This window comes from Tachyglossus aculeatus, chromosome 1 (assembly GCF_015852505.1).
Source record: "Tachyglossus aculeatus isolate mTacAcu1 chromosome 1, mTacAcu1.pri, whole genome shotgun sequence".
NCBI lineage: Eukaryota > Metazoa > Chordata > Mammalia > Monotremata > Tachyglossidae > Tachyglossus > Tachyglossus aculeatus.
In genome coordinates this window covers 81,518,563-81,532,642 of record NC_052066.1, presented here as the reverse complement: position 1 = coordinate 81,532,642, position 14,080 = coordinate 81,518,563, and the positions used below count along the sequence as shown (strand labels likewise).

Below are 14,080 nucleotides of genomic sequence, written 5' to 3'. Positions count from 1 at the left end.
GCCTGGAATGCCCTCCTCAAATCCAGACAATTACTCTTTGCCCCCTTCAAAGCCCTACTGAAGGTGCACCTCCCCCAAGAAGCCTTCCCAGACTGAGACACACTTTTCCACAGCTCCTGCTCCCTTTGCCCGTCCCCCCTCTCCCCACCCCACAGCACTTATGTATATATGCGTATATCTATACCCCCCAGTGTCGCACCTGGAGAGTTTCCAGTACTCTACCAGTCTCAGCTATGAGAGGGAGAGTCAAGCAGAGGCCTACCCATTCCGTTCCCAGCTTGGGCAGTGGCTAGGGAGTGGAAGGCAATCTGCTACAAGTCAAAACTCACCCATGCTGGACAGCAGCGGCATGGAAGAGTCGAGGGCAGAAACTCGAGTTTACTGTGCGGAAGGAGGCAATGGTAAACCACTTCTGTATTTTTACCAAGAAAATTCTGTGGATACACTACCAGAATGATTGCAGGTGGAGAGTGGGGCGTTCTGGGAGATGTGTCCGTGGTGTCACTATGGCTTGGAAACAACTTGGCGGCACAAGACAATGTAGCTACAATTCTATTTATTTATATTGATGGTTGTTTACCCCCGCCACCCAGACTGTGAGCCTGTTCTGAGCAGGGATTGTCTCTATTGCTATATTGTACTTTCCAAGCACTTAGTACAGTGCTCTGCACACAGTAAGCACTCAATAAATAAGACTGAATGAGTGAATGAACCCTCAGACTCCGCACCTCTAAAGCCAATTTGTTCTCTGTACCGTGATCTCATCTATACCACAACCGACCCCTTGCCCACATCCTTCCGCAGGCCTAGCATTCCCTCCCACTTCGTATCCAACAATACACCAGTTCCCCCACTTTCAAAACCCTCCTAAAACCACATCTTCTCCAAGAGGCCCTCCCTGAACCTTCATTTCCTCTACCTTCCCTCCCTCTAAATCACTTACATACCTGGCTGTGTACCCTTTAAACACTTTGAAACTTACTCCAGTCCCACAGCACTTAGGTACATCTCCTTATACTTGCTCTTTCTCTTATTTAGTGCAATGTCTACCTTCCCCAGTAATAATAATAATAATAATAATGATGGTATTTGTTAAGCGCTTACTACGTGTAAAGCACTGTTCTAAGCGCTGGGGGGATACAATGTGATCAAGTTGTCCCACGTGGGGCTCACAGTCTTAATCCCCATTTTTACAGGTGAGGTAACTGAGGCTCAGAGAAGTTAACTGACTTGCCCAAGGTCACACAGCAGACTTGTGGTGGAGCCAGAATTCGAACCCATCACCTCTGACTCCAAAGCCCGTGCTCTTTCCACTGAGCCACGCTGCTTCTCTTACAGTAGATTGTAAGCTCCCTTTGAGTAGAGATCATGTCTACCAACTCTATCGTACTCTCCTGAATGCTTAATACCGTGCCCTGCACAACGTAATAGTGCCATAAATAGCACTGATCTCATCTTCACTTATGAAAAATGGGGTGTATTTTAGATTTCGGGAATAATGTACACATTGAAAATTATGGAATTTAAAACTGAAGAAACCAAACTATATTCTACATTTACATATATGAGAATAAGAATTGTTTTACCTGGATGTCACTGGCTCAAGAATGACCAGAAATTTTTTGTTGTTGTTGTTATTATCCAAATCTTGATGGCATTTTATTTATAAAATGCCCCTTGTTAAAAGCCACTGGAGAAGGTTGAATGGAAATACCCTACCACTAAATGTTTCAATGGAACGATGATGTATTTATTTAAAAAAGGTATTTGTTATGTGCTTATTATGTGCCAGACAGTGTACTAAGCTCTGGGGTAGGTACAAGGTAAGCAGAGTGGACATTGTCCATGTACCAACATGTGGCTAAGAGTCCTAATCTCTGTTTTTCAGATGAAATACAACAGGAACTATTGTCTCCTGGTAGACATGGCTCCAAAGTGCACGGATAAGTTTCCTCATGCCTAAATAGCATGTGATTTTTCATTTCCACTTAAGATAATGAGGCCTCCTGTCACACACTTGAAACTTTGTGCATTTCGCTTTCTCTTTCAAGATTTTGCTAATGAGGACATTTGGGATTTTGTAGAGGAGACATCTTGGCTTGACCAAATAGAACCTCCTAGAACCTCTCTTTTGGGTATCCGTCTTGTGGAGTGCACAAAGAAGAGAATGAAGCAGGGTGCTACAGTTAGGATTATAAGGTTGGACAACTCAGACTCATGAGACAGGGAGACTCCTAGTAGATTTTATTTTTCCGCAGATGAAAAACTTGATCAATGCTTGTAGAACAGGTAAAAATACAGCTAACAAGCGACTAAACCTTTTGACAATTCATCTGCAATTCCATGCTTAGTACAGTGCTCTGCACACAGTAAGCACTCAATAAATACCACTTTCTCATTGATTGACTGTACTGGTTGCAGCAAGACCTACTAGAATGGTCACAGTCTTTGGAGTCAGAGGCCCTGGGTTCTAATTCTGGCAGCACCACTTGCCTGCTGTAATAATAATATTAATGATGGTATTTGTTAAGTGCTTTCTATGTGCCAAGCACTGTCCTAAGCACTGAGCACTGTTCTAAGTGCTGCTGTGACCTTGGGGAAGTCACAACTTCTCTGTGCTTCAGTTTCCTCATCTGAAAAATGGGGGTAAAATACTTGCTCTCCTTTCCTCTCAGACTGAGAGCACCACATAGAACAGGGATTATGTCCAAACTACTTATATTGCAGCATGGCTCAATGGAAAGAGCCCGGGGCTGGGAGTCAGAGGTCATGGGTTCTAATCCCGCCTCCACCACATGTCTGCTGTGTGGCCTTGGGCAAGTCACTTAACTTTTCTGGGCCTCAGTTACCTCATCTGTAAAATGGGGATTAAGACTGTGAGCCCCACGTGGGACAATCTGATCACCCTGTATCCCCCCTCAGTGCTTAGAACAGTGCTTTTCACATAGTAAGTGCTTAACAAATGCCATCATTATTATTATTATTATTATATCAACCCCAGTGTTTAGTACAGTGCTTTACACATGGTAAGAACATAAAAACCACCACTACTATTAGTCCTGGTTCTGCCTGATGCTGTTAAGTCTTCAGTGCTGAGGGTCCTGATTGAAGAACTGCCTAGACCATTCTGGGACTAGATAGGGCCAGCAGGAATTTTTTTTTTATATATATTTTTTAAATAGCTGGCCAACATGCACAAAGACTGGAGTGACTACAAAGGAACTAGAGCACAGCCTCAGCACTGTGCTGCAGTCGCCTTGGTCTTAAATGGGTCTTCGAAGTAAAAAAAAAAAAAAAAAAACAACATCACATGCACTTTGTGATGTGCTGCACTCTGGCTCATCCCTTTTTGTTTTTTACCCTTAATGGTATTTGTTAAGCACTCACTATGTTCCTGGTTATGTACTAAGTGTTGGGGTAGATAATGGGCACAGTTCTTATCTTATATGGGGCTTGCAGTCTATGTAGTAAGGAATAGGATTTAATCCCCATTTTCCAGGTGAGGAACAGAGAAGTGACTTGTCCATGGTCACACAGCAGACAAGTGACAGAGCTGGGATCAGAACCCAGATCCTCTGATTCCCAGGCCTGTGCTTCTTCCACTAGATCATGCTGCTTCTCACTCCTTCCACTCTGTGCCCTGGTGGGAACATGACTGGCAGAGATGAGTGTCAGTGGTTGGTGCTCAGAAACAATTTGCATCAGAATCAATTCCTCTATGCAGTTTCTCGACCCTGAAATCAGGACAGAGTTTCGACTGCTGTCCTTGATGGAAGACAATATCACTGCTATCCCAAACTGTTCTTGTATAACTGGGCTAAACCAAGAGATATGTTGGCCTCACTCTCACTGAGAGCGGAAATGCCTCCTTGGCCTTTAGGTAATTTCTGGGCAATCACATTTTGAGGATGACATCAATTTAGGCTGTTTCAATCAATGTTCTGGCATGAAATTAAGTACTTTAAAGTGCACCAGAGGCTATGTGCTTTGTCTAGAGTTTTATAAGATTCAGGAAATGACTTTTATAGAGTAGACAGTAAGCCTAGATTGTAAACTTCCTCTAGATCGTAAGCTCGCTATGGGCTGGGAACACATCTGCTGATTTTGTTGTATGGTACTCTCCCAAGTGCTCAATACAATGCTCTGAACATAGTAAGAGCTCAATAAATTTGTTTGATTGACTGATTGATTCTACAGTCGGGATAGATTTTTTTCCATTTCAGCGCAGTTTTTGGATCATTTCTTTAGATTGTCTACAAGGATACACCATGCTGTAGTCTCCCGGACCATAATTTTGGAAGTGATCGCTCTACACTTATCACTTTTCATTCCTCAAGGAGCTCATCCACTCCTGTGGCTTCAACTACCGAACAGATGACTCACAAGACTATCTTGCTCACTGTGACCTCTCACCTCCTCTGCAATCTCACAAATCCTCCAGCCTCCACAAGGCTGTCCCGTTCACCCCCGTCCAAAGCCAAACTCCTTATCTTCCTTACCAATTCTATTCCTTCACCTTGCTTTCCCAATACAGTTGACGGCATCACCAGTCTCTTCATCGGGCTGACAACCATTCTGGTCTCTCACATTTAGCTTGTTGCTAAATCCTGCAGGATTTTCCTCCATGATTATTTCCCAGATCCGCTCCTTCCACTCCATTCAAATGGCCATCTCCTGGGCCCAGGTGCAAACCAGTTTACTACTAGACTCCTGCCTCCAGCCTCTTCTATCCATAGTTCACTTTTACGAAAGGATCATCATCATTTTCATCATCATAATACTGAAGTGTTTAGTTGGTGCCAGGAATTGTACTAAGTGCTGGGGTAGATCCAAGACAATCAGGTTGGACCAAATCCCTGTCCCACATAGGTCTCACAGTCTCAGTCGCCATTTCACAGATGAGGGAACTGAGGCACAGAGACATCAAGTGATTTGGCCGGGGTCACACAGCAGGCAGGTGGCAAAGCTGGGATTAAAAACCAAATTCTTCCAACTCCTAGGCCTGTGGCTTTACCAACCAGGCCAGCTGATTCTCCACATTTCTAAAAAGTCATTCTTCATACACATCCCCACTTCTCAAAAAAGATCTCTTCATCAAGGAGAAACTCCAAAGCCTTAGCCTTCAGGCTGCCCCTCAGTTCTCCCCCATTTACTCATCAATTCTCTTCCAAGTCCACACTGGCCATTACTCCCAAGCTAACCTTTTCATTGTGCTTCCTTCTCAACCCCACTTTCCTCCTCCCTTGCTACCTGGAACATTTTGCTAATTCAAATCTGGCATAACATAGCTCTGCCCTCCTTCAATGCTCTCCTGAATCCCACCTCCAGAAGTATTTCCCAATTTTTTTAATGGCATTTGTGAAGTGCTTTAGTATGCATTAAACACTGTTCTAAGTACCAGAGTAGGCACAAATGAATTAGGTTGGACACAGTTCCTTTCCTTCATGGAGCTCACAGTCTAATTAAGTAAACAAACAATTAAGTTTCTTTTCCTCAGGGCAGTTCATCCCAGATAAAGTCTCAGAACTTACATACTTACAGCCACCTGTTACACTTTGGGGTCTGGTGGAAAGAACAGGAGCCTGGGAATCAGAGGACCTAGGTTCTAATCCCAGCTCTGCCACTTACTGTCTGTATGCTTTTGAACAATTCACTTCATTGCTCTGTGCCTCAATTTCCCCATCTTTAAAATGGGGATTGAATGCCTGCTCTCCCTCCTACTTGGGAAGCAGCGTGGCTCAATGGAAAGAGCCTGGGCTTTGGAGTCAGAGGTTATGGGTTCAAATCCCAGCTCTGCCACTTGTCAGCTTTGTGACTTTGGGCAAGCCACTTAACTTCTCTGCGCCTCAGTTACCTCATCTGTAAAATGGGGATTAAGACTGTGAGCCCCATGTGGGACAACCTGATTACCTTTTGTCCTCCCCAGCATTTAGAACAGTGCTTTGCACATAGTAAGCACTTAACAAATACCATTATTATTATTACTTAAACTGTGAGCTGAAGAGGGACAGGGACTTTGTCCATCCTGATTACCTTGTGTCTATCCCAGCTGTCCCTTCTGTATTACCCTATACATGTGGATACCTTTCCCTTAAACACTTTGATCCTATGCCTCCTCCCACAGCACTTACATACATATTCTTTATAAAAACTCTGCCGCTTCCTCTCTATATAATGCACTATCCATGCATGTGGGTGCTTTTAACTTGTGTTTGGACCAGAGGGGCAAATTCTTACTCTGGGACATCCTTGTCAGCAGAGTGACATGTCACTCCTGTCGTCAAGTTGGGGTGGGGGATCAGAGACTCCAAGCGTGCTAAACCTAACCTAGGGGAATGAATTGCTGCATCATGTTGGTCTGTCTCCTGCACTAAACTGTAAGCTCCCTGAGGGTGAGAATTATGTGTATCAAGTCAAATGTATTCTTTCAAGTAGTAAGTACAGTGTTTGCATAGTTAATGCTGCCTAATGGTTAGAGCACTGGCCTCAGTGTTTGCATAGGAAATGCCACCTACTGGTTAGAGCACAGGCCTGGGAGTCGAAGGACCTGGGTTCTAATCCTGACTTGCCACTTGTCTGCTGTGTGACCTTAGGCAAGTCAAGTCACTTCTCTGTGCCTCAGTTACCTCATCTGGAAAATGGATATTTAGACTATGAGCCATATGTAGGAAATGGACTGTGTCCAATCTGATAAGCCTGTATCTACCGCAGCACTTAATACCATGTGTGCCACATAATAAGCACTTTACAAAAACCGGAAAAAAAGTCACGAGACACTGCAGAGAAGAGAGTTTGGCATTGACTCCCCACTACAGTTAGTTATTTATTGACTAGGATTGGGGTTTCAAAAGCAAGGTAATTGTGCAACAGAATCTTAAACTAGATTTGCCTATCCCTGATCTGGTATTCACCCCTTTATTGAACCAGGAGTTAACCCCAGAAACACTGCTAGACTCCTCTAAATAGTTTCACTGCCACTGCAGATCAGAGCCCTTTTCCTGGTGAGGGATGACTCCCCACTTTCTTAACTTTCTTAACTTTCTCCCCCTTTTAGACAGTGAGCCCACTGTTGGGTAGGGACTGTCTCTATATGTTGCCAACTTGTACTTCCCAAGCGCTTAGTACAGTGCTCTGCACACAATAAGTGCTCAATAAATATGACTGATTGATTGATTGATTAACGCACCTCCTTGTCTGTTTCCTCCCCTGAAATTGGTAGTGCTTCAGCTTATGTCAAGTGAGTGATAGGATTTTTCCCCTGCAGAATGGGGGAGAGGTGTGTTCTTGAAACTTCAGCAGCTTTTCCCATACTCTATGTGAAGGGACAGCTTAGCTTGAGAAGCAGCATTGGCTATTGGAAAGATCACGGGCCTGGGAATCAGATAATCTGGGTTGTGATCCCGGCTCCAACACTTGTCTGCTATGTGACCTTGGACAAGTCGATTAACTTCTCTGTGCCTCAGGTACCTCATCTGTAAAATGGGGCTTTAAGACTGTGAACCCCTGAGACGGACTGGGTCCAACCTGATTATCTCAGATCTACCTCGGTGCTTATACAGTGCCGGGAACATAATAAGCAGCATGGCCAGTGGAAAGACCAGGGACCTAGGAGTCAGAAAGTCATGGTTTCTAATCCTGGCTCTGTCACTTGTCTGCTTTGTGACCTTGGGCAAGTCATTTCACTTCTCTGTGCCTCAGTTACCTCATCTGTAAAATGGGGACTGAGATTGTGAGCCCCACGTGGGACAACTGTGCCCAACCCGATTTGCTTGTAACCAGCCCAGTGCTTAGTACAGTGCTTAGCACATAGTAAGCACTTAACAAATACCACAATTATTATTATTATTGATAATAATATTGATATTAATATGCACTTAGAAAATATCATTAAAAGTTCAGTTAATAGTTACAGTTTACCCAGTACATGCTGGGTTACCTGTATTTGAGCACCCTTCCTCGGTCTCTCAACCTAGCAGATTTACCTGGGAATTAATGAGGCGGACTGTTGTCTTCTCTCCTACATCATTCTGAAATCCTTCTGTAGGAGCACCATTAAATCTCAGGACGGCATCGTGGCTGTCTGCAAGTCATGGAGAACAAGAGAAGACAATTAGGGAAGCCAACAGATAAAGAAAGTGAGAAAATTAAGTGTGACAGTCTAGTGATAATAACAGTGAAAAACAATGACATTATTTGTCAAGACAGTTTAGGGAGCTTTTACTCAGCTCTCCAGTAGAAAGAAGGGCCAGGACAGGCTGGAGGGGTTCTTTAAGCTGTTTCCCCTCAATTCTTTCTCCATGGAAAAGAGACAATCGAAGGACAGCTAATTTTCACAGTTCACTTTCCTCCTTATAGGAAATGTTCATTCCTGTAAGACTTCTCTTGATAATTTCCTCTGTGAATTAGTTTTACAGTCTCTCCCACTCTATTGGGAGGACTGGAGACCAACCTCCACCTCTCACTCCAACTCTATATTCAGCAAGATGGGCTCCTCCAGGGCCCCACAGCTAAACCCTCTTCTCTCTGGGGCACTTAATTGATTGATTGATTCATTCGTTCAATTATATTTATTGAGAGCTTACTGTGTGCAGAACACTGTACTAAGTGCTTGGTAAGTACAGTCGGCAAAATGTAGAGACAGTCCCTACCCAACAACGGGCTCACAGTCTAGAAGGGGGAGACAGACAACAAAACAAAACATGTAGACAGGTTTCAAAATCATCAGAACAAATAGAATGAAAGCTAGATGCACATTATTAACAAAATAAATAGAATAATAAATCTGTACAAATATATACAAGTGCTGTCGGGAGGTGAAGGAGGTAGGGCAGGGGGGTTGGGGAGAAGGAGAGGGAAAAGAGGGCTCAGTCTGGGAAGGCCTCCTGGAGGAGGTGAGTTCTCAGTAGGGTTTTGAAGGGAGGAAGAGAACTAGCTTGGCGGATGTGTGGAGGGAGGGCATTCAAGGCCAGGGGGAGGACGTGGGCTGGGGGTGGATGGTGGGACAGGTGAGAACGAGGCACAGTGAGGAGGCTAGTGGCAGAGGAGCAGAGGGTGCAGGGTGCGCTGTAGGAGAGAAGGGAGGTGAGGTAGAAGGGGGCGAGGTGACAGAGAGCCTTGAAGCCAAGAGTGAGGAGACTTTGCTTGATTCCCATCCTCCTGTTTCTCTCCACTCCAGTCCATGCTTCACTCTGCTGTTCAGATCATTTTTCCACAACCTTCAGGCCATGTTTCCCCACTCCTCAAGAACCCCTGGTGGTTTCCCATCCACTTCCATATCAAACAAAAACTCTTTATCAGCGGCTTCAAAGCACTTAATCACTTTGCCCCCTCCTACCTCCCCTAGCTACTTGCCTACTATCACCCAGCCCGTTTCTCTAATGCTAACCTTTTCACTGTACCTCCATCTCCTCTAGCTCACCGAGGACCTCTTGCCCACATCCTACCTCTGGCCTGGAACACCTTCGATCCTCATATTCAAGAGATAATTACTCTCTCCACCTTCAAAGCCTTATTGAAGGCCTATCTCCTCCAAGAGGACTTTTCTGATTAAGCTCCCCTTTCCCCTTCTCCCACGCCCTTCTGTGTCACCCTGACTTGTTCCCTTTATTCATCCCTCCTCCCAGACCACTTATATATACATCCATAATTTATTTATTCATATTAGTGTCTGTCTCCCCATCTAGACTGTAAGCTCGTTGTGGGCAGGGAATGTGTCTGTTTATTGTTGAATTATATTCTCCCAAGCACTTAGTACAATGCTTTGCACACAGTAAGTGCTCAATAAATATGACTGACTGACACACATTTTACATCACCATCTCCAGTCACAGCAAACCCTACCCTCACCAACTCTGAAATTTCTCTATCTGACCACAACCTTCACATCTGCTTTCTCTCCCACACCCTCCCTCCCCAGAACTCTATCCTAAGCACCAGAGACCACTGACCTTTTGACTCCATCTAATTTCCTCAAGTTATAAGAAAATGAGAAGCAATGTGGCTAGTAAAAAAAGCATGGGTCTGGGAATCAAGGGACCTGGATTCTAATCCGAGCTTTGTCAATTGCTTTCCATGTGACCCTGTGCAAGTCACTTAACTTCTCTGTACCTCAGATTCCTCAGCTTTAAAATGTAGATTAAATCCTCCTCCCTCCTATTTAGATTATGACCCCCATGTGGGACAGTGACTGCACATCTTTCCCAGCAGTATCTTAAGAGGCCATCTCCTGCCTTCTCTCAAAATCCACTCCCTTCACTTGCACCTCTGACCCCATCCTTTCCCAGCTTATCAAAATATTTGCCCCTTCCCTGTTGAACGTCTTCAATTGTTCACTCTGTAATACCTTCTTCCCCATTGCTTTCAAACACATTCATGTATGCGGATTCCTAAAAATACCCTCTGTTGACCCCATGACTCCCTCCAGTTATCTACCCATCTCCCACTACCATTCCTTCATTCAATTGTATCTATTGAGCGCTTACTGTGTGTAGAACACCGTACTAAGCACTTGGCCTCTTCAAATTCCTTGTGCATGTCTTCTCCACTTCCACTGCCTACACTTCCACTCTTCCAATTCTCTCTTTGACCCCTTCCAATCTGACTTCCGCCACCTTCACTCCACAGAAACTGCTCTCTCAAAGATCAGCAATGATCTCCTTGCCAAATGCAATGGACTCTATTCCATCCTAAACCTCCTCAATTTCTCAGCTGCCTTGGACACTATGGCCACCCCCTCCTCCTGGAAACATTATCCACCCTTGGCTTCACAGACACTGTCCTCTCATGGTTCTCCTCTTAACTCTTTGGCCTCTTAATCTCAGTCTCTTTCACAGGCTCCTCTTCTGTCTCCCACCCCTTAACTGTGGGAACCCCACAACACTCAGTTCCGTGTCTCCTTCTATTCTCCATCAACAGTCACTCCCTTGGAGTACACATTCACTTTTATGGATTCAGCTACCATCTCTGTGTAGATGATTCCCAAATCTATATCTCCAAACCAAGCGTGGCTCAGTGGAAAGAGCCCAGGCTTGGGAATCAGAAGTCATGGGTTCTAATCCCAGATCTGCCACTTGTCAGCTGTGTGGCTTTGGGCAAGTCACTTAACTTCTTGGTGCCTCAGTTACCTCATCTGTAAAATGGGGATTAGTAATAATGATAGCATGATTAAGACTGTGAGCTCCACCTGGGACAACCTGATCACCTTGTATCCCCCTCAGTGCTTAGAACAGTGCTTTGCACATAGTAAGCACTTAACAAATACCACTATTATTATTATTATTATCTCTCTCCTCCTTGCAGTCTCACATTTCTTCCTGCCTTCAAGACATCTCTACCTGGATGTCCTGCTGACCCCTCAAACTTAACATGTCCAAATCAGAGCTTCTCATCTTTCCACCCAAACTCTGTCCTCCCGTTGACTTTCCCATCACAGTAGATGGCACCACCATCCTTCCTGTCTCACAAGCCCGTAACCTTGGAGTTATTCTCTACTCACCTCTCTCATTTAACCCACATATTCAATCTGCCACTAAATCCTATTGGTTCAGTCTTCACAACATCACTAAGATCTGCCCTTTCCTCTCCATACAAACTGCTACCAAGTTAAGCCAAGCATTTATCCTATCCCACCTTGATTACTGCATCAGCCTCTTCGCTGAACTCCCTGCCTCCAGTCTCTCTCTACTTGAGTCTATACATCACAGAGCTGCCTGGATCATTTTTCTATAAAAATGTTCAGTCCATGTTTCCCACCTCCAGTGGTTGTCCATCCACCTACACATGTAACAGACACTCCTTACCATCAGCTTTAAAGCAAACACCTTACACCCTCCTATATTACATCTATGATTTACTTCTACAACCCAGTTCACACACTTCTCTCCTCTAATGCCAACACGCTCACTGCACCTCGATCTTGTCTATCTTGCCACTGAACCCTTGCCCACACCCTGTCTCTGGCCTAGACAGATTGGATAGATGTATCCAATAGAGGATCATTCTCTCCATTTTCAAAGCCTTATTGAAGGCACACTGACTCCAAAAGGCCTTCCATTCATTCAATCATATTTATTAAGCACTTACTGTGTGCTGAGCTCTGTACTAAGCGCTTGGGACAATACAATGTAACAGTAAACAGACATATTCTCTGCCCACAATGAGCTTACAGTCTAGAGGACCCCCCAACTAAGCCCTTATTTCCTCTTCTCCTACTCCCTTCTGCATCACCCTTGCACTTAGATTTGTACCCTCTATTCACCCCTCCCTCAACCCCATGGCACTCTCCCCCACCCCAGACTTTAAATAATAATCATAATAATGGCATTTATTAAGCGCTTACTATATGCAAAGCACTGTTCTAAGCACTGGGGAGGTTATAAGATTATCAGGTTGTCCCACGGGGGGCTCACAATCTTAATCTTCATTTTACAGATGAGGTCACCGAGGCACAGAGAAGTGAAGTGACTTGCCCAAAGTCACACAGCTGACAAATGGCAGAGCAAGGATTCGAACCCATGACCTCTGACTCCAAAGCACAGGCTCTTTCCACTGAGACACGCTGCTTCTCAACTCTATATGGGTAGGGAATGTGTCTGCTAATTCTGTTGTACTCTCCCAAGCACTTAGTAAAAGTGCCCTGCACATAGTAAGCATTCAATAAATATGATTCATTGATTAAGTACATATCCATACTTAATTACTATCATTGTCTGTCTCCCCCTCTAATGGTAAAGTCCTTGTGGGCAGGGAATGTGTCTACCAACTCTATTATACTGTCCTTTCCTAAGTACTTAATATAATGCTCTGCTCACAGAAAGTGCTCAATAAATATGATCGATTGATTAAATAGCACATATAAATTTGTGGCCAGTTTCCACGTTTAGCCTTTGGAAACTTCCAATCCCCTTGCAACTCCAATAAAAAAAGAGAGAGTTTCAACTCTGAGTGCTCAGAAAAATCTCAGATGGCTACTGGATGTTGGCAGTTCTAAACTGCCCCATCTGACACAGCACTTCTTTTACTATTCACATATCATTTTCACCATCTGCCTCCTCAAACGTTGCTTAATAATAATTTTTCTAGTCCTATATAGCTAGCTTCCCTTAGCATTTGAGACATCTACCTAAAGCTCCTAAAAGTTATTAATTCCTAGATTTACATCACATCTCAAGTTAAAAATGTAGAATTTTGAATGCTCAAAGGTCCATTCAAATGCAATTATTGTTCATGTTCACTGATTAATGTTCAGTGATAGTCATAATATTTGCTTAGTACATGCTCACTAAATTCTTAGGTGTATCAATATACACAGTGGCCAGAGATGAGGTGCCATTTGATTTGTTTATTTTCTTATAAAATGTGCTTTTAGCAGTGATGACCTTTGGCTTCAGACTGTAATTGAGTTTGAAGAGGCGTGAAACGTTTGGTTATCTTATGTCGTGTATTTGTGTAGTGAGCCTAAAATAGCAAAGATTATTTTAGTTGCTATTAGAGCAACAAAAGCCCTAATGGGATTTCCTATATGTTGCACTGATTCATTGTATTTCCTCTACTCTGTGAGAAGAGAGAAAATGGGCAACTGTGGTATTTAAGTTAGCAGGAAATAAATAGTATTTCTTGAGGATTTATTCTGTGCAGTGCACTGTACTAAGTGCTTGGAAGAGTACAATTAGAGTTAGAAGACATGACCCCTACTATTAAGCTTACAGCCGAGCAGAGGAGACAGATACAAAATAATTTACAGGGAGTAAAGGAAAATGAATATGTAAATGTGTAAGTGCTTACATAGTAAGGTGTGTAAGTTGTTGTTCTCAGAGGCACGAAGAGGAATGCACAACCATTGAAGGTTTATAAGGACTGGAAAAAACTTGCAAAATGGGGTTTTAGAAAACTAATCTGGCTAGCAGGGTGAAGTAGAGACTTGGGAAGAGAGAGACTAGAAGCAGGGAGACAAGTGAGAAGGCTATTAAATACAATATTAATGCAGTGTGGCCTAGTGGAAAGAGGATGGGACCGAGAATCAGTGGATCTGGGTTCTAATCCGGACTCTGCTACTCATCTGCTGTGTGACCTTGGGCAAGTC

The 14,080-nt window shown here is 43.9% G+C and overlaps 1 protein-coding gene and 1 non-coding gene across 3 annotated transcripts in view; one reads left to right on the top strand and one right to left on the bottom strand.

The window, feature by feature from the left end:
• ST6GAL1 (ST6 beta-galactoside alpha-2,6-sialyltransferase 1) overlaps positions 1 to 14,080 on the bottom strand; it is a 143,270-nt gene that overhangs the window by 47,969 nt on the left and 81,221 nt on the right. For both annotated transcript variants that reach the window (XM_038753069.1, XM_038752994.1), the window contains one exon: positions 7,983 to 8,080. In XM_038753069.1, coding sequence (XP_038608997.1) covers positions 7,983 to 8,080 — 98 coding nt within the window. The remainder of the gene's footprint in view (positions 1 to 7,982; positions 8,081 to 14,080) is intronic.
• Positions 182 to 319, top strand: LOC119938149. Its single transcript, XR_005454355.1, has one exon. It is a non-coding gene; the product is annotated as a small nucleolar RNA SNORA7 (small nucleolar RNA).